At 43.7% G+C, this 24,602-nt stretch overlaps 1 protein-coding gene across 1 annotated transcript in view; it reads left to right on the top strand.

Annotated features, from left to right (window-relative positions):
- Window positions 1-24,602, top strand: part of RYR3 (ryanodine receptor 3) — a 734,312-nt gene that overhangs the window by 662,530 nt on the left and 47,180 nt on the right. Inside the window, exons 91-95 of the mRNA XM_040412592.1 lie at window positions 3,018-3,076; window positions 10,040-10,211; window positions 16,251-16,337; window positions 16,882-17,091; window positions 18,831-18,961. Of these exons, the coding sequence (XP_040268526.1) occupies window positions 3,018-3,076; window positions 10,040-10,211; window positions 16,251-16,337; window positions 16,882-17,091; window positions 18,831-18,961 (659 nt within the window). The remainder of the gene's footprint in view (window positions 1-3,017; window positions 3,077-10,039; window positions 10,212-16,250; window positions 16,338-16,881; window positions 17,092-18,830; window positions 18,962-24,602) is intronic.

Here is a 24,602-nt window from a genome sequence, read left to right as displayed (position 1 = left end):
GCAGAAACCCTGATCAATATAGGGCCCGCAATCCTTGGCGTAAGTAGAACCTGTGCCATCCTAGGGTACGACTCACTCCCGGCCTCCACAACATTCACCCAGTGTGCCGTCAGGGAAATGTAGCGTCCCTGGCCGAATGCACTTGTCCATGTGTCCGTGGTTAAGTGGACCTTCCCAGTAACTGCGTTGGTCAGGGCGCGTGTGATGTTACGGGACACATGTTGGTGTAAGGCGGGCACGGCACACCTTGAAAAATAGTGGCGGCTGGGGACTGCGTAACGTGGGACAGCCACGGACCTCAGGCTGCGGAAGGCCTCAGTGTCCACAAGCCTAAATGGCAACATTTCCAGGGCCAGTAATTTAGAAAGCTGCGCATTTAGTGGTATGGCCTGTGGGTGGGTGGCTGGGTATTTTTGCTTGCGTTCAAAGGCCTGGGGTAAGGACATTTGGACGCTGCGCTGGGACACGAAAGTGGATGTGGTCGCTGATGGCGCTTGCGAAGGTCCAGGTACAGGGCGGGAGGCATCCGGGCCTGCGCCTTCAACAGGGGATTGGCCAGCACATACCATAGTGGAAGAGGAGGCAGTGGTGTGACCCGCAGACACCGATTTTGGACCCAGACGTTCGTCCCACTTCTTACGGTGCTTGGATGCCATGTGGCGGATCATGCTGGTGGTTGTGAGGTTGCCAGTGTTCACGCCCCGGCTCATTTTCGTATGGCACAGGTGTCAAACTACTATTCTTTTGTCGTCCGCACTTTCCTCAAAAAAGCGACATACTGCGGAACATCTACCCCTTGGCAAGGGAGATTTCTGCAAGGGGGTGCTCCGTGGAACAGTTGCAGGCCTGTTTGGTGTGGCCTTCCTTCTCCCTTTTGCCACCCCACTGCCTCTTCCAGCCTGTTGCGGTGCTGCAGATCCCTTCCTCTCTGTACTTCTGTCCTCGCTCGGCTTTCCACCTTCCCAAGTTGGGTCAGTGACCTCATCGTCCACCACCTCCTCTTCCACTTCCTCATTCTGATAATCATCCTGATTTGTTGACCTAACCACAACCTCAGTAATTGACAACTGTGTCTCATCCTCTTCATCAACCTATTGAGACAGTAATTGTGGTTGACTCATTGGCAACTGTGTCTCATAATCATCATCAACCTCATTAAACATTAATTGCCGTTCCCCACCGTCATCTTCTTGTGATTGTTGATGCTCAAGAGTTTGGGAATCAGGGCACAAGATCTTTCTTTCTTAAAGCATACTTGGCGAGAGGGCCAAATCAAGTAATGGCGATGAAAAGAGGTCCTCGGAGCCGAGTGTGAGATCACTTGTTTGACCAGACTGTACATGGTGGGAGGAAGGAGGATCAGGGCGAGGATTGTGTTGACCACACTCCTGGCTACTGAGACTGGACTTTTTGGAAGACAGGGTGGTGCTGAACTGACTGGAAGCATTATCTGCTGCAATCCAATCCACCACCTGGTCGCAATGGTCTGACTTCAAGAGTGGTGTCCTGCGCCGCCCTGCATGAAGCTAGGTATCGTGGATGATTGTTTTTCTTCTGCTTTGGCAGCAGGCACAGTTTCTCCGCGCCCATGACCACGGCCTATGTGTGCACCATCAGCATCACGGCCACTTCCCCATCTCTTCCTGCTCGCCTTCTTCATTTTAAAAGTGATATATGTTTGAAAGTATGTCACACGTACAGTAGCGTAGGATTTGGAAGTGTATGCACAAAAAAATTTACAAAGGTATTTGTGATTAGGAAACGTTATACAGGACAGGTACCACAGGTAATGTCACTGTTCGCAGTGTCTACGTAAAGAGGTACACTGGATGTCACTGATATTTTAGGGATGCGCACACTTTAAACAGAAGATGTGGCGCGGATAATTTAACTGTCCACAGCGGACACCATCCACGGAAAAAGTGCACTGGATGTCACTGATATTTTAGGGATGCGCACACTTTATACAGGAGATGTGGCGCAAATAATTTAACTGTCCGCAGCGGTCTATCACACGGTCTTTAGAGCAGGATGCGCTAAAAATATATATATTGCTGCTGTCACACACTATGGACTTTTGGGTCTCTGAAAAGTTTTTTTGTATAGAAACCTTCCTATGCACAGCTCTCCCTAACACTGAGCAATTTAGCGCAGGTTGCGCTACAAACATATATTGCTGCTGTCACACACAATAGTCCTTACAATGACTTTTGGGTCTCTAAAACGTTTTGGTACCAAAAAAATATTTAATTACCCTCCCTACACTCACTGTCCCTTCCTATGCTCAGCTCTTCCTGACTACAAATGAGCCGAACATTCGTCATCGGGTGCTATATAGCACCCGATGACAAGTTCCGGCCAGCCAATCACTGTAATGCGTAGCAGCCAAGAAACGTGGGGGGGGAGACTCGAGCATGGCGCTCGAGCACATGCGGTACTCGGCTGAGTACAGCCATGTGCCGAGCATCGAGATGCTCGAGCCGAACAGGAGATAGGCCGAGCATGCTCGATCATCACTACTGGCTACATAGGGGCGCCTAGGGGCGAATAGATATAATGACAATGCCAGCCTGATATTAGGAAAATACAAGACATTAAATATGACACTTAGCAGCAAAAGTTTAACGTGCCCACATATAACACATAGTGGGACACTGCATTAGCAGTCAGCAATTATATTTCATACATGTCCAGTTTGGAATAGTGGATGTGGCAGAGCCAGCCACAGATCAAGTTGCACAGTAGCCAATCTTTAAACGTTTCTAAGAAAATGTCTTATCACTTAAGATGAAGCGTGAAAGGAATTACCAGAGGGAACAAGTGTAGAAAAGGTTTCTGGTATCACTTGCAAAATCTTGTCTGGTTTAATTAGTTTAGCTGCAAAACTACTTTAGCCTGTATAGTAAAGCAAGCAAAGGATCTGGAATATGTTCAGATAACCCTGCTAATTGAATTCTTTAATGATAATAAAATAATGCAAATCACTCTACAATGGGCGTCTTACCTTGTTATTGCAGGCAGCGGAAATCGCTAAAGAAAATGAGGACAACTCAAAAGCAGAATCCGAGAAGGCTGAGTAAGTTCCCAGAAATGTTGTCTGTGAGTCTTTGTTCACATCTGCATTATGGCTTCTATTTATAATGGAAATGAAAGATCTGTCACGTCATGGACCCCACTGACTTAGGCTACTTTCATACTAGCGTTTTTGCTGGATCCGGCAGGGTTCAGCAAAAACGCTTCCATTACTAATAATACAATCATCTGCATCCGTTATGAACGGATCCTGTTGTATTATCTTTAACATAGCCTAGACGGATTCTTCATGAACTCCATTGAAAGTTAATTGGGGACGGATCTGTTTTCTATTGTGTTCGAGAAAACGGATCAATCCCCATTGACTTGCATTGTGGGTCAGGATGGAAAGCAAACTACAACATCCTGCGGTTTGCTCTCCGGTATGAGAATGGAACGGAGTGCATTTTGCATTCCGTTCTGTTCAGTTACGTTTTGTCCCCATTGACAATAAATGGGGACAAAACGGAACAGTTTTTTCCGTTATTAAGACCCTATAACGGATCTCAATACCGGAAAATATTAACGCTAGTGTGAAAGTAGCCTTATTATGGCGGTTTCTGTTATGAATAAACAGCGCTGTATGATGTCATTTTTTACACAAATGGGACTGAATTAGCAACTGATGCATTGTCATAGATGTGAAGCCTGACAAAGTAATATTAAGGCCACAAGCCAACAGTACATTTAGGCAAGGGCTACATGGCGACACTGGTTGTAGACAGGATCGCTGAGTAGCAGTGATCCCATAGATATGAAATCCAGCTGTGCATCAATATCAGATCAGTGGAAGTCTGACTCCAAGGATCCCCACTAATCAGCTGTTTGAGGAGGCTGCAGCGATCTGTCAGTGCTTAGGCCTCTTCCTAGGCCACTGACATCATCGTACGTCGGTCACGTGACCTAGGTGCAGCTCACTCCTAGTCGCTATACAATGTACAGCGCTGTGCATGGAAAGCTGTGAGGAGACCTTAGAGCTCACTGAAACTCCGGTGATCACAGTTGATCAGCGGGGGTCCCGGAAGTCGGAACTAAAAACAGCATGAAGTTAAAAGGTCGAGACTCGCTTTAGGGCCTCATGCACACGGCCATAGTTTTGGTCCGCATCTGAACCACGTTTTTTGCAGATTGGATGCGGACCCATTCATCTCAATGGGGTCGCAAAAGATCTGTGCTGTCCACATCCGTAAGTCCATTCCGCTGTCCCGCAAAATATGTCCTATTCTTGTCCATTTTGCAGATGAGAGTAGGACTTTTCTCTGGACAGGGGAAAAAGTCTGCATGCTCACAGCCGAGATTCGTGTTTGGCAGATCCGTGATTTGCGGACTGCAAAACATGGCCGTGTGCATGAAGCCTAAGTGAAATGAAAATTGTTCATATTTATGGTAATATCAATATAAAACGTCATCCAACACATGCCTTCTTCTAAAACATGTGGCCTATTAATTTATCTTCTGGTGGTTAAAGATAATTTTACCTCTAATATGCATCTATCTCAACAACAGTAATTTTCACGGGTGATTAACATTGGTTTTACAAGCAGCTGATTTTGATGGATCCATGTTTTTTTTTATACGTTTGCTTAGTATTACCTTACAGTAGTACATTATGGTACGCCGTTGTGAATGGGCTGTGGATTTATTCAATGCATTAATGTATTAAAGGGACATTCCCCCTAACAACATTTATCTCCTTTCCACTGGATATGAGGAGCTGTATAGCGCAGCATTAAAGCATGCTACATCCCACATACAACGCTGTAGGGGATTTGGCAACAATGGTTTCCCCACCAGACTAACATACAAGCCCCTTTAATACCTCCTGGAGCCCTGATCATTAATGGAGAACTAAGATATAAAATCACCTATATTAATTGACAGTAATTGCCACTATTACTATTACTATTAACACTGGGCAGCACCGCAATCAAGACTGAGGAATAGGAGTGCCAGCGGCTATAGGTGCGATCCACCAACCAAATATATAAAGAAAGAAAAACTCCACAGCACTTCCAAAAATAACGTACGTATTTTATTCCACCAGATGCGACATTTCGGTCCTCTCAATTGAACCTGTCTCAAGCAATAACAATAATGGTGCATAATGCATGTATAAGTACCACCCACATGGTGACAAGACAATTAAGATAATAAAGTGCAATAGTGCTCACAACATTGTATAATAATTCATTCATGTGGAAATACTCATCTTACAATAATATAGTGAATTCATCCATAAATTACATTATAAATATGTAAAAAATATCAAAAAAGTATCAAAATAGATAATGACATATGATTAATAAAGTGCAAACATTTGTGACATACCATATGTGCTTAATTAAAAACCTGATTAATGAATGGAGGAGGGAGGGATTGTACCTGGCCAGCATGGAGTCTTGAATGTAACCTAGGGTCTCCATGTCCAGACTGCGCATGTGAGGAAGTGACCACATCACCGAGGAACGATCACATGCTCCAACTGAGTCACATGACCGGAGCATGTGATCGTTCCTCGGTGATGTGGTCACTTCCTCACATGCGCAGTCTGGACATGGAGACCCTAGGTTACATTCAAGACTCCATGCTGGCCAGGTACAATCCCTCCCTCCTCCATTCATTAATCAGTTTTTTTAATTAAAGGGGTATTCTCATGACGCCGTTTAATACTTACCTGCTCCCGGCGCGCTGTCCACTTCCTGGTTTCGGCACTCGGCAGGGGGCGGGCTCCATCTTGATTGATGTCTTCTCCCGGCCGGGCCGCGCGCTGTACTGAACGCGCACGCCGAGACCGCGCATGCGCCCTGGTGACTTCTTCCTGGCAAGTATACTATACTGGCCAGGAAGAAATCACCATAGCGCATGCGCGGTCTCGGCGTGCGCGTTCAGTATATCGCGCGGCTGGCGGGGAGAAGATACGAAGTCGTCTGCGCACGCGCGGCCACCGAGATTCCTGAGCAGAGCGGTGGCCGTGACCAGGGAAGACTGAAGACAACAGTCAGGTAAGTATAGGTTTTTTTTCTTCTAAGGGGTGGGAATTTGTTAATTAAATATATTTTGAAAAATGATCACTGTTAAATCATTAACAGATTTAACAGTGATCATTAAGATGATAATACCCCTTTAAGCACATAATGGTATGTCACAAATGTTTGCACTTTATTAATCATCTGTCATTATCTATTTTGATACTTTTTTGATATTTTTAACATATTTATAATGCAATTTATGGATGAATTATTATACAATGTTGTGAGCACTATTGCACTTTATTAGTTTATTATCTTAATTGTCTTGTCACCATGTGGGTGGAATTTATACATGCATTATGCACCATTATTGTTATTGTTTGAGACAGGTTCAATTGAGAGGACCGAAATGTCGCATCTGGTGGAATAACATACGCACGTTTTTTTTTTGAAGTGTCGTGGAGTTTTTCTTTCATTCATTTGGGTAGTCATTTAGGGTAAGTGCCCTTCATGTATAACAATGTAAGAATAAAAATTGCTCAGTGGTTCCCATAGCAATCAAAAGACCTACCAAGGCCAGCTTTTTGACGGCTTCCCAGAAACACTGCACTAAGTGACAGTAAACTGGAAAATACTGTCACTGCAAGAATTGCAATGTAGTACAAAGATAGTAGTCCTTGTACATGCTGACTATAAAGCCAATGTTAATCTAAGGCAGAGTTCCCCTTATGACACTGGCTGACCTGTTACATGTCCTCTTGGCAGCTGAAGGAATCTGTGTTGGTCCTATGTTCATATGTGCCCGCATTGCTGAGAAAAATTATGTTTTAATATATGTAGATGAGCCTCTAGGAGCAACGGGGGCGTTACCATTACACCGAGAGGCTCGGATCTCTATGCAACTGCTGCGCCCTCTGCACTTTGATTGAGAGAGCCAGGCAGTTAAAACATCATCACACCTGGTCCAGTCAATGCAGACGGCACTGCAGTTGCAGAGAGAGCAGAGCCTCTAGGTGTAACGGCAACCCCCCTGTTGCTCCTAGAGGCTCATTTGCATATATTAAAACATCATTTTTGTCATCAATGCGGACACATATGATAATGGAAACAACACAGATGTCTTCAGCTGCCAAATGCACATATAACAGGTCAGCCGGTGTCATAGGTACAAATCTGAGGCCCTTTTAAGATATGTAATAAGTGAAAGGATGCAGATACTTTTTTCTCATAGTGTACACTTTTGCATATGGTTTTGTCAATTACTAGTAAAGATGTAAATGATATCTGCAGTGGAAATGCTTCTACTTTGCTTGGCCACTTTTACCATAGTGATATTTCAGGATCTGCTGTACTTATTCCAAGTTATTGTTCAGTTCACATCGGCATTATCAGTTCAGGTTATGTTCTGTCAAAGGAGCAGAAAAGAAAAATATTCAAGCAGTGACTGATCTGTACGGCACAATGCTCCCCAATGACTTAGTGTCTGTCATTTTAACAGAAAGAACAGTGCTGCATGCTACACTATTTTTTTCTGCCAAATATGACAGGAGGAGGAGCCTCAAACACTAATGTGAACAGAGCCCGATATGAGAGTTATTGCTGCAGCAAACATCAGATGGCCAACAGTAACCTTCATTGCCACTATGTAAAATATAGTGGAATGTAATATTTAATGTATTGGTGGTGAAGGGAGACAGTCCTCGATCCGGTGCAATGTCTGGATGGACACCTGGAAGTCCTCCTTTTCTGTGGCTCTGTGCACTTAGACAGCAGCATTGCACTGTCTGAGTGCATGCTCCAGCCACAGACTGACTGAGGAAACCCGAGTAGTGACTACAGACCAGGATCTGCTGCACTGAATGAGCTGAAGGATCTGTGATGATGTCACCATCATGTGATCAGTGCAGGAGAAGGTGGAGCTCAGCAGAGACAAAGATGTGGGAAAGGACCTGTGATGTCACCATCATATGATCACTGCAGGTGGGGCCAGAGCTCAGCAGTGTAGAGGAGACGGGGAAGGACCTGTGATGATATGTGATATGAGGGGCAGAGCTTTGTGTGGAGCAGAAGAAAGCACCAGGAAGTAGGACATCTCAGATGCAACTAGGATGGTCAAATGTCCGTGGGGGGTCTCCTGTAACCAGTAATGTTTGGGGGTCTTGTACCCTATAATGTCCAGGGGTTTTGTAACCAGTAGTGTTGGGCGCGAATATTCAAATCACGAATATTAATTGTGAATATCGCCACTTCGAGAATTCACAAATATTTAGAATATAGTGATATATATTCGTATTTTCGAATATTCTAGATTTTCTTTCCCCTGAACCCATGATCCCTCCCTGCTTCTTGCTTGTGGGCCAATGAGAAGGCTGCAATGTCTTTGTCTGAGCTTAGCAACATCCCTAGCAACCAATAGGAAAGTTGCCTACCCCTTACTATATAAGAACCTCCCCAGCAGCCATTTTCTGCCGTTTTTTGCAGTTCTGAGAGAGACAGCAGTGTCATTGCTGTGCTCTGTGCTTTCCACTTATTACATTAGATAGATAGTTAGATAGCTTATATATATATATATATAAAATACAGATAGTGGGAGATAGTCAGTGTAGGTTAGATGGTGATATAGTGTAGCTGATAGGTTCTGCTGTCCATACATACATGCTACAGACATAGTGCTGTGATGTCACAACAATACATAGTGCACCAATCAGTAATATGTAGTCAGACCTGCTATAATGTGAAGTTTCACGTATTGAGCCAAAATATTCGCATCATTAGTGCCGATTAGTGAAATCGTGAATATATTGGGGCATCTATCTGCATATAAAGCCATTTTTACTGTTCCGCTGTACCAACCATTTTCTCCAGTCTCAGGAAACTTCTAGCAGCTTGAAAAATGTAGCAAAAGTGACCCACACCTGAATTGTGCGCGCATTACGCAAATATTAAATTGCCGATTTCGCAATCAAGAAAATTAACGCGAATTCGAATATATGACTAATAATCTACAAAATATTCGCGAAATATCGCAAATTCGAATATTGCCCCTGCCGCTCATCACTAGTAACCAGTACTTAATGGGGTCCTGTAACCAATGGAACTAGGGTGGTCAAATGTCCGTGGGGGTCCTGTAACCAGTAATGTTTGAGGGTCTTGTAGCCTGTAATGTACGGGGGTTTGTAACCAGTACTGTATGGTGTCCTGTAACCCGAACTGTGTGGGGGTCCTGTAACCAGTAATGTATGGGGGCCCTGTAGCCAGTAATGTTTGGGAGTCCCATAACTAGCACTGTAATAATTCCTGGGCAATAGCAATTTCTTGGAGGCAGTGAGGAAAGCAGATAAAGGGGTTAGGTCACTTCAGCAAGTGGCATTTATCATGTAGTTAATAAAAGGCACTTACTAATGTATTGTGATTGTCCATATTGCCTCCTTTGCTGGCTGGATTCATTTTTCCATCACATTATACACTGCTCGTTTCGATGGTTATGACCACCCTGCAATCTATCAGCAGTGGCCGTGATTGCACACTATAGATTGCTTTTTTTTTAATAGGGTGCAAGCATAACCACCATTGCTGGATTACAAGGGGTCATAACCTCTGGAAACAAGCAGTGTATAATGTGATAGAAAAATGAATCGTCAGCAAAGGAGGCAATATGGACAATCACAATACATTAGTAAGTTCCTTGTATTAACTTTATCTACATAATAAATGCTATTTGCTGAAGTGACACAGCCCCTTTAAATATTGCAAGTAGGCACCATGTTTGGTAAGTATAACAATGGTTTATCTAATAGATTTCTAGCATAATAAATTATGGTTTCCATTCTGTGTGTTGCAGTATTGTGCCTCACTGTCCCGGGCATGTCGTCATCATTTTGGGGGTTATGAAAGTGGCCACACTAACAGCATGTTAGATAGAAAATTAGACAATGATCGTTTTAGTGACTTAAAAGGTTGTCAGTCATTTACTGAGAAGAGTCATTGGTCGTTTTTAGCATGGAAGATGGTGAAAAAAAGGATAAAGCTAAAGCTGAAGAACAGTCTGAATTTTTGGAAAGTAAAGAGGGGCCAAAGAGGAGGAGGAGACGAGGCCAGAAGAAAGAGGAGCCTGAAGCATTTATGGCTAATTTCTTGGCAGGACTGGAGATTAATCAGACCAAAATGCTGGTAAGTGCTCTTACTTTCAATGATAAAGATATAGGTATATTGATTCAAAGTGGTGCAGACTAAAAGAACAGGAGCCGCCCATAGAAACCCATCAGAGTGCTCCTATCATGTTCAAAAGGGCTTCTGAAATGTGAGAGATGGTTGTCAAAAGGCAGCTACTCCAATTTTCTATTGGACTTGTTTTGATAAATTTTCTGTAGTGTTGCTCTAATCAATTTGTATTTGACATGTACAGTTGTGTTCAAAATAATAGCACTCAGACATCACTAACCCTATCAATCACTGTTTTTGGTAGAAATGATATTTCTACATGGCAAATAATTTACTAGCAGGTGTAGTAGAGTAATAGAAATCCAACATACCCAACAGTCATGACATGCATGCTGCTGATTCTGTGTAATTCAATCACTTATTGAAAGGGGCATGTTCAAAATAATAGCAGTGTGGAGTTCAATTAGTGAGGTCATTCATTCTTTGAAAAACAGGTGGCAATTATTGGCCTTATTTAAAAAAAGGAAGGCAGCAAATGTTCTACATGCTGGTTACAGTGCATTTTTCTCTCTGAAATTCTGAGGAAAATGGGTCGTTCCAGACATTGTTCAGAAGAACAGCGTATTTTGATTAAAAAGTTAATTGGAGAGGGGAAAACATATAAAGAAGTGCAGAAAATGATAGGCTGCTCAGCTAAAATGATCACAAATGCTTTAAAATGGAAACCAAAACCAGAAAGACATGGAAGAAAGCGAAAAACTAGCATTCAGATGGATAGAAAAATAGCCAAAATGGCAAGGACTCAGCCATCAATCAGCTCCAGGAAGATCAAAGAAGGTCTAAAGTTACCTGTGAGTACTGTTACAATTAGAAGACGCCTATGTGAAGCCCAGCTATCTGCAAGAAGCCCCCGCAAAGTCCCACTGTTGAAAAAAAGACAAGAGGTTACAATTTGCCAAAGATCACATTGACGGCCTAAAGAGACATTTTGTGGACCGATGAAAGTAAGATGTTCTTTTTGGGTCTAGTGGCCGGAGACAGTTTGTCAGACGACCCCCAAACACTGAATTTAAGCCACAGTACACTATGAAGACAGTGAAGAATGGCGGCACAAGCATCATGATATGGGGATGTTTCTCATACTACGGAGTTGGGCCTATTTATCACATACCAGGGATCATGGATCAGTTTGAATACATCAGAATACTTGAAGAGGTCATGCTGCCTTTTGCTGAAGAGGAAATGCCCTTGAAATGGGTGTTCCAACAAGACAACGACCCCAAACACATCAGTAAACGTGCAACATCTTGGTTCCAGACCAACAAGATTGACGTTATGGAGTGGTCAGCCCAATCCCCGGATCTTAATCCAATAGAAAACTTGTGGGGTGACATAAAAAATGCAGTTTCTGAGGCAAAACCAAGAAATAGAGAAGAACTGTGGAATGTAGTCCAATCATCCTGGGCTGGAATACCTGTTCACAGGGGCCAGAAGGTGGTTGACTCCATGTAACACAGATGTACAGAGGTTATACAACTAAATATTAGTTAAGTGATTCAAAGGAAAGCAAAATCTTCAGACATTTTTCAGTTTATATAGTGAATGTTTGAGTTTGTAAAGAGGAATACAAACACTGCTATTTTTTTTTTGAACAGTCTAATCACTTTTCTTCCATATTTTTTTTTAGAGGAACAACACAAATTTGATAAATTTTTCTTCATGTTTTGATTTGGAATAGAATGTGTGGCGTTGCCAATGCATTTGTGTGTATGGAAATAAAAGCTATTAGAAGGATTTTGAGTTTTATTCACTTTTTTAAACACACTGCTATTATTTTGAACACAACTGTATACAATACAGTGACGTATGAGGAATGGAGCTGGGTGTTACAGTTGTCCAGGATTGAAAAACTGGGCCGCTTACCCTCAAAAACAGAGGCACATATGTCCGTGGGTTGGTTCTGGTATTTCAGCTCCGGGCAAGTGTGGTAAATGGGGAAAAGCTGCAATAACACAACCTTTTGTGGTGCTGACAGTATGATAGCTGTATTGTTCTCTTGATAAGCCTGGATAAGTGCAATGCTCTTCTGTTGGCATCTATATCAGTGTAAGGGTTCAGCCACTCAATGACACTTCACATAATGTTTGTCAATGGTGTCACAATGCAACACGATTGTCACAAAAAATCCAGACATGTCTGATTTAGTGTTTCACGTCACACATGACTTTTGCTCCATTGGCTTAATGTAAATCGCAAGTGACACGTAATTCACCTATGACTTGCCTGTGTTTTCAGACCAAAATCACAGCTCTAAAATAGTCGTGCGACAGTAAGTTGCAGACATGTCGTAAACATGTTTTGTGTTGCACACCAAATCCTAATGCTTGATGCTCTACGGCAGGTTCTATCTGCCCACAGTGACTGGCCTTCATAAAAAAGTCAAGCCTGCCTGCCGTGCTAAAACTCTACACAAAGAAGGAAGTTAAAAAGCCTAGACAGGAATGGTGTGACTTCAAAAATGTATGTCCTAAAAATCAACCACCTGTTTTTTTGTAAAAAAAAATTTAAAAAATTAAATAATAATTATTACTGTAATATGTGATAAAAAAAAATTATGGTAGTGTCCCTTTGAGTTTCAGCTGGGAGAATGGGAAATATTTAAAAAGTAAGACATAAAAGTAAGTATTAGAGATGAGCGAAGTTATGAAAAATCTGGCTGCTTCAATGAATTTCACAAACAAATTCAATTTGTGACTAATTATTTGTCATGAAGCGCATTCCTTTGTATGTAGCAGGTACAATAACAGGGAACGGTTAACACTCTGCTCCCGTCATTGAACCCCTCAGATGCCGCGTTCATCACTGATCACGGCATCTGAGGCTACAATTTAGGCCTTTCAGGGTTTAATCAGGGTACAAAATTAGGAAATACTCACCTTATCCATTTGCTTGTGGAGAGGCTCTTGCAGCCATCTTGAAGAAACTGCGCAAAATCTCGGTTTCTGCAATTAAGATGTTCGCGACAGCCTCTTTGCGTTTTTTAAAGGATGAGATATTTATTTTTTAACCGCCATTTTTTCGCTCAACACTAGTAAGTATACATATTAGATTTCAGAGCAGAACTGGATAGATTGAAATCTGCTGAAAGACCTCAGAGCAGGGACTGGTAGATCATGATATTAAGTCTCCAGACTCTTCTCTTGCTGAGAAAGCTTGTCTTGTTTCAGTCTTTCACCTTTTTTAGCGTAATGCTCACGGGTGAGTCATATATAGACTTGTGAGTCTTTACCGTGGCTGGTACAGTAGATGTTTTGACAGCTAATATACAGAGCAGGACAAAGGGAAGGAGCAGCATGGTCATGTATGAAGCAGCCATGACTGTAGAGAAATGCACAGTAACCAACTGTAGCTTACATCGTTATTCGAGGGTACCATGTGCCTTTCCCTGGTCCCCTGATCAGTCCCTTTATCATTTGAATACTATAGTCTTGTGAGGTTTGTAACTAGAAAAGGCTGGGCCTCATAGAAAATTTTTGAAGTCCCCCCTCCCATGGCAAGTCAAGACCACCAACACTTGCCATACAATTCTCCACCCACTCTCACAGTTGTAATGCTCCCTTAAATGCCACCTTCACAGTACTGAAGCCCCCTTAATGCCCCACACAGTAATAATGTTCCCTTACTGTCGACACAGTAGAATGCTGTCTTAGTGCCCCAACACAGTAGTTATGCCCCCTTAGTACCCCCCTTACAGTAGTGCTGGCCTTTTTGTGCCTCTTACAGTTGTGCTGCCTCCCTTAGAGTAGTGAAAGCCCTGAAGTGATAACAAAATAAAAAAAGGTAGCACTCACTGAGCCCCATTCCTCTAATGAACAGAGCACCTCAAGCTCTCCCCACGAGCAAACGAAATGTGGCGGCGTCATCAAACTTGCTGAGATGAGCAGGAGACCACACAGGCAGGAGAATGATCCCTGGCCTGTGCGCTCTCCTATTCAGCCCAGCACAAGTGCGATAATATCACTGCAGTGCGCCTGCTGCTGAGGAGAGCACTGGCCGGGAAATGAGGCCGAGGCCATAATGGATTACAGACAGAACATCCGGCAGATGTGTTTGTCATCCATTATGGCCCAGGTGTGTGTGTACTGGCAGGCAAAGCTCATGCCTCATAGCTGTCACTTCAGCGGTATTTCCGCCCCTGGATGGTATATACCCCTTGCAATGAGCACTTACTATGAACACACCAGCTCCTTTCTTAGGAGTATAGAAATCATGGTAAATGAAAGAGAGACTTTTTGGGGGTGGGGGGTGCATGGCAGGCTTTACATAGGTCATAAAGCATGTCCACAACACTCTCCCATAGAAGTCAAAAAGTCATTCTTTAATTCGTTCTTATGTACATGTGCCAGCTGTAAAGAAAATCTGTGAACAGCTGGCCATAGCTCAGGCAAGATGGCTGCCCCACTGTCATGTAAAGAAGATGGTACATTTTTTATCAGAATATAAAACTACAGTATAAAAAGAATATACAGTATTTCAACATGGTTTTAAATAGTATAAAGGATAAGGTGATGCTTTCTATTAAAGGAAAACTAAGTGGGTGTCATTAAATAGCTGAAGACTAAGGCCCCTTTCACACGGGTGAGAATTCCACGCGGGTGCAATGCGTGAGGTGAACGCATTGCACCCGCACTGAATCCGGACCCATTCACTTCAATGGTGCTGCGCAGATGAGTGATGATTTTCACGCATCACTTGTGTGTGTTGCGTGAAAATTGCAGGATGTTCTATATTCTGCGTTTTTCAGGCAACGCAGGCCCCATAGAAATGAATGGGGCTGCGTGAAAATCACAAGCATCCGCAAACAAGTGCGAATGTGGTGCAATTTTCACGCATGGTTGCTAGGAGATGATAGGGATGAGCAACCCCGAACCCCATTAAAGTCTATTCACTGTATTATTTTCCCTTATAACATTGTTATAAGGGAAAATCATAGCATTCTTAATACAGAATGCTTAGCAAAATGTGCCTTGAGGGGTTAAAAAATAAAAAAAATTAACTCACCTCATCCACTTGATCGCGCAGCCGGCATTGTCTTCTTTCTTTTCTTTAAGGACCTGCAAAAGGACCTTTGATGACCTAATCCTTCTATCTTCATTCAGCAGGACCTGCGCTGACGTCACCACGCTCACCACGTGATGAGCGAGATTACGTCAAAGGTCCTTTTGCAGGTCCTAAAAGAAGAAGAAAGAAGACTATACCTGCTGCACGATCAAGTGGATGAGGTGAGTTATGTTTTCATAAATTTTTAACTTTCAATTATACTTAGCATTCTGTATTAAATAATGCAGTTATTTTCCATTATAACCATGTTATAATGGAAAAAAATAAAATCTACAGAACACCGATACCAAACTTCAGTGAAGAAGTCCGGGTTCGGGTCTGGGTACCACATTCAGTTTTTTCTCACGCACGTGCAAAATGCATTGCACTCGCGCAGAAAAGAACTGAACATCAGAACGCAAATCACAGACAAAACTGACTGCAATTGCGTGCCTACTCGCGTGGGTTTCCCGTAATGCACCCTGAACGTATCCGGCCCTCACCCGCGACGCCCGTGTGAAGGGGGCCTTAGGAATGTTTTAAAGGATGAGCCTGGGGCTATCCAGAAGGCAATATATCCAGAATATATCTATCCAGAATATAGGCACAGTGACCCATATTTTTTCTTTACATTCCATGCATGACAGACTTGCTAAGTCTTATATTCACTATGCTTTGCCCTACTTGTGCAATGTCACAGTGTTTCAGAAATGATCCATCTTCTTTTAAATTACCCTTTTTTGCCTCTTGAGAGAAGAAAAAGTTACTTGGCTAAGATGAAGATAGAAATGAAATTTTTACAATTGATAATCATTTAAAGGTTTAAACTGAAGTGGAAAATGAACAGATCTCCCCAGAGAGACTACAGTCAAGCATATTCTTTATAACTAAATATAGATCTAAGACACAAAAATGCTTTAATATTTATTTTTCTTCTCTTCTTTTCAGAATTACCTGGCCAGAAATTTCTACAATCTACGATTCCTCGCTCTGTTTGTGGCATTTGCCATTAACTTTATTCTATTGTTCTACAAGGTAATGCTTTCAGTATGATACCATTTTGTGTTCTTTATCAGAGTGGTCTTCTTTAGTCAAAGTACTTTACAAATAGATTCTTTTCTTCCATTGCTGGATCTATTGTCCTCTTATGAGGAAGTCTTTCTTTGAAGACCGACTCTCAGTGTCTCTTCTCAAGACAAGCTTTCATCGTCAGTCTCACACTGCAGCTCTGCTTCGCTTTCTTGTGCCTCAGTCAGCCCACAAGCTCCTCATTATGTTGCTCTGCTGCCGTCTATGTGGTAGGAAGGTTAAACAGTGAAAAGACAAAATGTATTTGTAGTTTCTGTACTTTCTTCGTACTGACCTCATCCGAGATTCATAGTTAATAGATGAACGTCTCAAGAAATGTTAGTACAAGAAACTCTTATTTCGCCTTGTTAGGTTGTTGGCAATGTAAACAATGTGAATGTTTTATTAGTCTTGATGTATAGAACTTACATAGGAGGACCACAGTATGGATAGTTTAATAATGGATGTATGTCTATTAAAAGCTACTGTACTTCATACATTTTTTTCTTAGGTCACAGAGGAACCCGCCTCAACTGAAGACACTGATCATGATTCCAACATATGGAACACGTACCAAGAAGATGAGGAAGACGCAGAAGAAGGAGCTGTTTATTTTGTCCTGCAAGAAAACACAGGCTATATGGCTCCAACATTACGCATCTTGGCTATTATTCACACCATCATCTCTTTCCTCTGTGTTATTGGATACTACTGTCTTAAGGTGTGCAGCATTCTGAGTGCATGACAAAAATCTTGTTTCACTATGCAATGGAAGAAATCAGTTTCTATTCATACAATAGCTTTTCTCTTGAACCATCACCCGTTCTTCAGAAATGTATGGCTAGAGGATTATAGTCTGTAGAGGATTATTCTTCACCATTATAGAACATAAAAAATACTACTTTATTACCGGCTAGGTTAATGATTTAAAGGAGTTGTCTCACCTCAGACATTGGTGGCATATCGTTAGCATATACCACTAATGTCATATACGTGCGCATCCCACCTCTGGGACTCACTCCTATCTCCAGAACAGGACCCCCAAAGTGAATGGAGGGCAGCCATGCAGGTGCAGCCACCCTGCATTCATTTCGATGGAAGTTCCAAAAATAACCAAGCTCTTGCTCACTTGTGTCTCATAGAAGTGAATGGAGAGGTGACAGTGTTGCATGGTGCACTCTCCAATTATTTTTGTGGGACTTCCAAAAAGTGCAAACTCCTATAGAAATGAATGTGGAGCACACCGTTCATGCAATGCACTCTCCTTCACTTTTGGGGGCCTGTCTGGAGATTGGTGTGGGTCTCACTTCTGGGATATGACATTTGTGACATATCCTAGCAATATGCCACCAATGTCCAAGATGATAAAACCCCCTTTAACAACAATAAGTTTGGTTTGTGCTCTTCTTGAATTCTAGTAGCAATTCACTAAGTGATACAAATTTCTCATTTGCTATCCATGCACCTTACTTTACATTTTTCATAAGAAGAAACAGAAGGTCAGCCTTCAGGACTTAGATGTTTGTAGCAAGCAAATGTCAGTGATGCAGCCTATTCACACTATCAATTTTATCCATGTATATGTATAGGGCAAAAGTGCTGTATGATAGTTAAAGTGTCACCCAGGGAAGACCACATGGTGGCCTCTTCCCATCCACCAATTTGTTTAAACAGGGTGAGCATGTTAGAACTCACGTTCTTCAATTTCTAAGCTGGATCACAGTCCAGCAAGAATTGTGAGCCACAGAGATCATTACCAAAGTGTAATCTATTACATGGTAGGAAGAGCTGTTATTATCTTTCTATAATGGTGGTGAGGCAACATGTCCGGAAGGCCCCTATGGTATGTCTGCCCCTGTAACCACCAGCAGTTCATATTTGCTTCTTCTCTGCCACAATTATCTCACATAGTACTTATAGTCTATTTTCTGCCCGACTGAGACACCTAGTGCAATATATTATTGTCATTGTTCTTCATGGTCTCCTTATCAAAGATAGGAAATATTTTTATCACATATATACTCTGATAAGGCTGGACGACAATTAGGCCATATAAGGGTTAGATAGTGAAGGTTAATTCTGCAGATTTTTTCCTCGAGTGTGCACCCTCAACATGATTTCTCCTTTTTCTCATATACGTAAAAGAGGATGATCATGTTCAACGCTACAATCTGTGGCTCCTACACAAACTTAATCCCTATAGAGAAAGGATTATTCCTGCAAACCTGAAGGACAGAGATGATTATTAATGTTTGAATACCAGCATATACATAACAATGACATTTTCTTTGGGATTCATTTGCAATCAAAACCTCTTTATTCCTAGGGAATACAGGAATGAAATGCAGCTAAGTCACTATAGTGATAGACCTATGTATTCATACCTATCTGGTTCTCTTGAAAGGTGTGAATTGATAATGCAGGTACCTGGATTTTAATTTGACTGTTATCTCCCCAAAGGTTCCTCTTGTGGTATTTAAACGAGAGAAGGAAATTGCTCGCAATGTGGAGTTTGACGGTCTGTATATTACAGAGCAACCCTCAGATGATGACATCAAAGGGCAGTGGGATCGTCTTGTTATAAATACTCCGTAAGAAATCCAGCTTTTATTCTTCTGATCTATTCTCTGTGGTGTCTACAGATGTAGAATTCTGTCAATGCAAGTAGTTCTACTTTGATATCATAACTGCAGGTAAACATATTTAAGGTAGCCTATCAGTCCCTTTATGCTGCCCTCTCTAATGGCAGAATCAAGTAGTGACTGAGACGCCGATTTCATCTGTCTGTCAATTATGTGTAAACGTGCTGTAGTTCTGGAGAACAAAGCCATGTGCTGGAATGATTAAACTATCTCTGAGAGGCAAGAGTCCTCAGTATTCATAAGATGTGGGCAGCACCACCTTTTTTGATGGACAGATTTCTCAAGGCTGCTTTCACACAGTCAGTGTTTGATCAGTGATTTCTGTGAAAACTAGGTGTGGGTTAAAAAAACAGAACAGGTGCAAATCTTTCCATTGTACCTTACCTCTGTGGAAATCACTGACCAAACACTGTATGAAAGCGGCTTTAGAAGAAGAAACTTCTCAGCTGGTGAGTGGGAAGATACATCAAACCACTGCCTTATAGCGCTGGCTTCACACTACAACGAATAGATTTAAAGTTCTCCAAAACTACAGCACTTTCTCAAATAAAGTGCCAGACTGCTAAAATTAGCTTTTCTGTCACTATGATAAAGGAAATGCTTATAATTAGGGATGAGCGAATCGACTTCAAATGAAACATTCAAAGTCGATTCGCATAAAAATTTGTTCTAATACTGTACGGAGCAGGAGCTCCGTACAGTATTAGAATGTATTGGCTCCGATGAGCCGAAGTTATTGCTTCACAAAGTCTCGTGAGGTACCACTTCGGGAATTGTTTTTTTACAGTGCAATAACATCAGCTCTTCGGAGCCAATACAACGTTTTATGCGAATCAGCTTCAGATGTTTCATCTGAAGTAAATTCGCTCATCCCTACTTATAATATAAAGAGTCACTATCTTTTCACAAAACTTTTGATATGTCATAAAGACATTTTGAAAGTTTATATCTGTGGGTGAGTGCTGAGTGCTGAGACCCCCACGATCCCTTGAATGAGGGGAGAACACACGCATATTGTGCTCTCTCACCTCGCTGCTGAGGACATAATCGACATGGGCCCATGCTAGACTTTTAAGGAGACTGTCTTGTACAGTGAGGATATATGTGCTTCTCTCCCCAACTAGGGATTGGTGAGGATCTTGGCACTGAGACCAACAACCGATCCAAACTTTTGCGATGTCTCTATCACGGCTGAGGATGGGGAAAACCCTCAGCCGTGCGATGACAGCGGATGGTAGTCACGTCTTGGCCAGAACCACAGAACTAGGGAGCAGGTCACCTCCTATTGCCCCCCTAATCTGACCCTAACTCCTAGCGACATGAGCCGACCTTGAAGGTAGGAGGACTCATGCTCTGGAACCTCGGGTCCCTACTTGCCCTCCGCCGGTCCCTACGCTAGGAGCTGGGTAGACTACCTGTTTCTCCTGGACATGGAGAAACAGGAGTCTAAAGATGGCCAAACTATAAAGACAGGGGAAACGGAAACAGGCATATGGCAATGGCAGGTAAGTGCAACTAGTACTAACACCCACCTGCCACAGACACAGGGCCTGGGACCCAAGTATCAATGCTGCTGACCACAAACACAAACGACAGAGCACACACACCACACAGGACACCAGGAAACCATACGCTGCAAAGAATAGACATGACACACAAACACATCCTCATAACATCGTGTATAAACAATACATGACAATTTGTTTATGACCACAAGAGTGGCCCCCACTGGCAGATGGAAATACCAGGAGGGTTTCTCCAGCAAAGCATGGCTGAAGAACCCCTCAGCTTCAGATCTCCAAAGAGGCTTTATAACCCAAAGTGGCCACACCCACACAGACACACACAGGAGAGGGAATTAACCCTTCCAACACTAACAGGGAGTGAAACCACTTAAAGGGGAAGTGTCCAAATGCACATCACACTGTAGCTGTTACCGCAGGCAACGACATGGGTGGCGACCATGTCCTGGGAGTCAGCCAGAAGGCCGAGACACTGCCACCACATGTACACATACCAAACGTTGCCACGGGCAGCCACAGTGAAGGGAAGTGTCACAGTGCACACCTAACATAAACCTAGTGCACACCAGACATACAAAGTGCATAACATACACACACACACCTAACAGAGAGGTTGCTAGGTGCAACCGCATGCACATTGCCGCAAGCTACCTAGCACCAGCTCAGGCTGCTCTACTGCGACAATACCCAACTACTTGTTGCCCGCGGCAACCACAAGTGAGGCTACACACTAGCGGCCCTCACCTGTGGTTGAACAACTAAACCAGACCGCAGGCAACCGCATGCGGTAAAGGAGTCACGGCCATGACCATGGCCGTGACAGTCTCTTTTGACATGTCAAAAGTTTGGTGAAAAGTTAGTGACCCTTTAAAGGACAGATTCCGCACTGATACACCTGTACTATCCATGTTTCATAAGTTACATTTTATTTTCTGTCACATTAGGAGAAGGATAGCAATAAGGTGCACCATAGAGTCACCAGGAATCTGAGTAGGAAATCTCTTCTCCAAGCTAGGAAGAGTCTCCCACCGCTTCTTCTTCACACTGTGCATTGGTCTCAGCGCATTGGACCTTTACCAGGCAAACAGCAGTATCAAATAATTATTCATTAGGGTATCTGACGGACTCCCTAAAACAGTGTAACCGGTGTTAAATCTTTACCAGAACATATGGTTGGCAGATAAAAAAGATGCAAATTAAGCAACTTTGAGGCAAGAGTAGAAATTCTCTGAGAGGGGTTATATTTCAGGGACAGTGATCTTTAAAAAGTTTGTAATATACTTTATTAGTGTATTTTGTGTAAATTTATTTAAAAAAAAAATGGTCTCTAAAGGGACCTCTAGTAAAACTCCTTATATACTGTATAAAATCTATTTTACCAAGTGTTTTACTGTGGTTTTTCACCAAGAGTCCCTGTCTATTTGAGGCTATGTCCTGATGACTGAAAAGTAGCAGAAAAATTAGTGGTAGATCAGCAGTGTAATTAGCAACTGAAAACAGCCTCCTGCTCTTCGATGTATTTTGCCCTTCTTTTCATTGACTTCTATGGAAACCACAATCAAATCTGCCATTTTTTAAAGGGACACTGTCACCTGGATTTTACTTACTTCACTATTTACATTAAAATATACTAGTATTACTGCCCTGTGTCTTTTACTTTGTCTATAAAATCGGTTTTATTAATATGCAAAGTACCTCAATAAGGAGCCCAAGAGGAAGTCCCTCCGGCAGTTGGAGCCCAGCTGCGCCCATTACTTCGGAGCCCAGCACCGCCCCACTGCTAATTTATTCACTCCTCTTCGTCAACGTCATGTTTGTGCAGCGCCCATAATCCCGTGCATGCGCCCTGGATATACATGTCAGCGCCCGCGCCGTGTCCTGGCATTGGCCTCACAGAAGTCATTGCGCATGCGCCAGCTTCGCCGCTCCTGCTCCTCCGTCCGCCCGGCAAGTCACACCGCTCTACTCTTCCTATCCAGGGAGCATGCGCTGGATTACGGGCGCTGCACAAACATGACGTCGGCGAAGAGGAGTGAATAAATTAGCAGTAGGGCGGTGCTGGGCCCCAAAGTAATGGGCGTGGCTGGGCTCCAACTGCCGGAGGGACGTCCCCTTGGGCTCCTTATTGAGGTACTTTGCATATTAATAAAACCAATTTTATAGACAAAATAAAAGACACAGGGCAGTAATACTAGTATATTTTAATGTAAATCGTGGAGACTGATGTGGTCATTATAACGGATCTCCTAGCACCCCGACCGGGTACCTCCGTTGAATGGATGCTCCTAGTGCTTTCCGAGGACTCCAAGCACTCCACTTGACACCGTACGCACTGCAGACCCCACGAACCGCCAAAGCTTGGTTGAGGTCTCACCGTCTCCTACCCACCCTGGACCTACGACAAGGCTCCAGGCTCCAGTGGGTGAACCTCTCCTAAAACCAGAGAGCCGGAACAGCTCTTAAAAGAGCTAGTAGTTATAGCCAGGGGAGTACAGCAAATCTCTCAGCGTATAGCAATCCCCCAGTGTCGATCAGTTACCCAAACACCAGCCTCAACATGATGAAGGATTTATGCAGGTCCCCATCTGGTGGACACGCCCCATCTGGTGGACACGCCCCTAGGGGACCAGAAGGAAGACTGTGACACAGGACAGATACGTAGCAACTCAGGATACACAGACACAACACATCCCCACAATGCATCATGGTTTCCTCCTCTCTGCCCTGGAGACACCCGAGGAGCAATTCAATTATCTCTCAGGACAAAAGGAAATCGCCAATACACATGTGGAGACAACAGGACAGAAATCACCACCCAAACACACAATGTCACACCCCCACCGCAAACACAGACATTTAACATATCCTAGATAGCTCAAGTCTGAGTGCATATCATTAGGTGAATGGCACTCAGAATACACAAATACAATAAAATTAGCTATCTGGGTACCCTCACATAACAAAATACAATTCCACAGACAGCTGTGAGGCCGGTCTGTCTTCTCCTTTAAAGTTAGTATGGGCCATAATCCTGAGGCAAGAGGCTTGTAAACAGGCCTCTCCAAAACCCAGTGGCGAGGTTGGTTTCGCAACACATCTCCCCCTCCCAGGGAAGACTAACCAGATACCTGACCTCACGGTCAGTACCTAAGTTAGTCTGGCAGTCCAACGACAACCCAATACGGAACCTGTTGAATCTTGGGGCCTGGCTCTGTTCTGTATGTCCCAAGCTGTTGAGTGGGCATATGCTACTCCTTGCTTCCTTGTTGCTCTCTAGCTTGGAGCTGTAGGTACTTGGTGGGCAGAGGCTGACTGCGCTCTGCCCCGATGCCAGCTCTTCCGCTGGGGTAGCCTGTGGGAAGTCCGGCTCTGGAGAAGGGGATAGGGGAGGGCAGAGGCCAACTGCGCTCTGCCCAGATGCCAGTGCTTCCGCTGGGGTAGCCTGTGGGATGTCCGGCTCTGGAGAAGAGGATAGGGGAGGGCAGAGGCCGACTGCGCTCTGCCCAGATGCCAGCTCTGCCGCTGGGGTAGCCTGTGGAAAGTCAGCCTCTGGAGAAGAGGATAGGGGAGGGCAGAGGCTGACTGCGCTCTGCCCAGATGCCAGCTCTTCTGCTGGGGTAGCCTGTGGGGAGTCAGGCTCTGGATAAGAGGATAGGGGAGGGCAGAGGCCGACTGCGCTCTGCCCAGATGCCAGCTCTTCAGCTGGGATGTGGTCAGGGAATCCATCCCCAGGACCTTGTTGTAGATCGGCTGTGGAGAGGAGGAATCGCTTACCTCCTCCTCCTGGCATTCCTGCAGGGTTGGTGGGGGATCTGAACCGGCCGTCCAGCATCCCGGTAGGCCTGGTGCAGAGACCGCGGTCCCATCTGCACCATCGGAGTTAGGGGTGCTGTCCCCCTGTGGTTGGGGAGAGAGATTGGTTGTCTCTTCTCTCTTTACAACACACTGCCGCTGGGGAATGGAGACGATGCTCTCCTCTCCCTGCAAAACATACTGCCGCTGGGGAGCAGGACCAACTGTCCCTACTCCCTGAAACTCCGGCTGCCGTTGGGGATCTGGGCCAACTA

Source organism: Bufo bufo, chromosome 11, assembly GCF_905171765.1.
Source record: "Bufo bufo chromosome 11, aBufBuf1.1, whole genome shotgun sequence".
NCBI lineage: Eukaryota > Metazoa > Chordata > Amphibia > Anura > Bufonidae > Bufo > Bufo bufo.
This window is presented reverse-complemented; position numbering and strand designations above follow the sequence as displayed.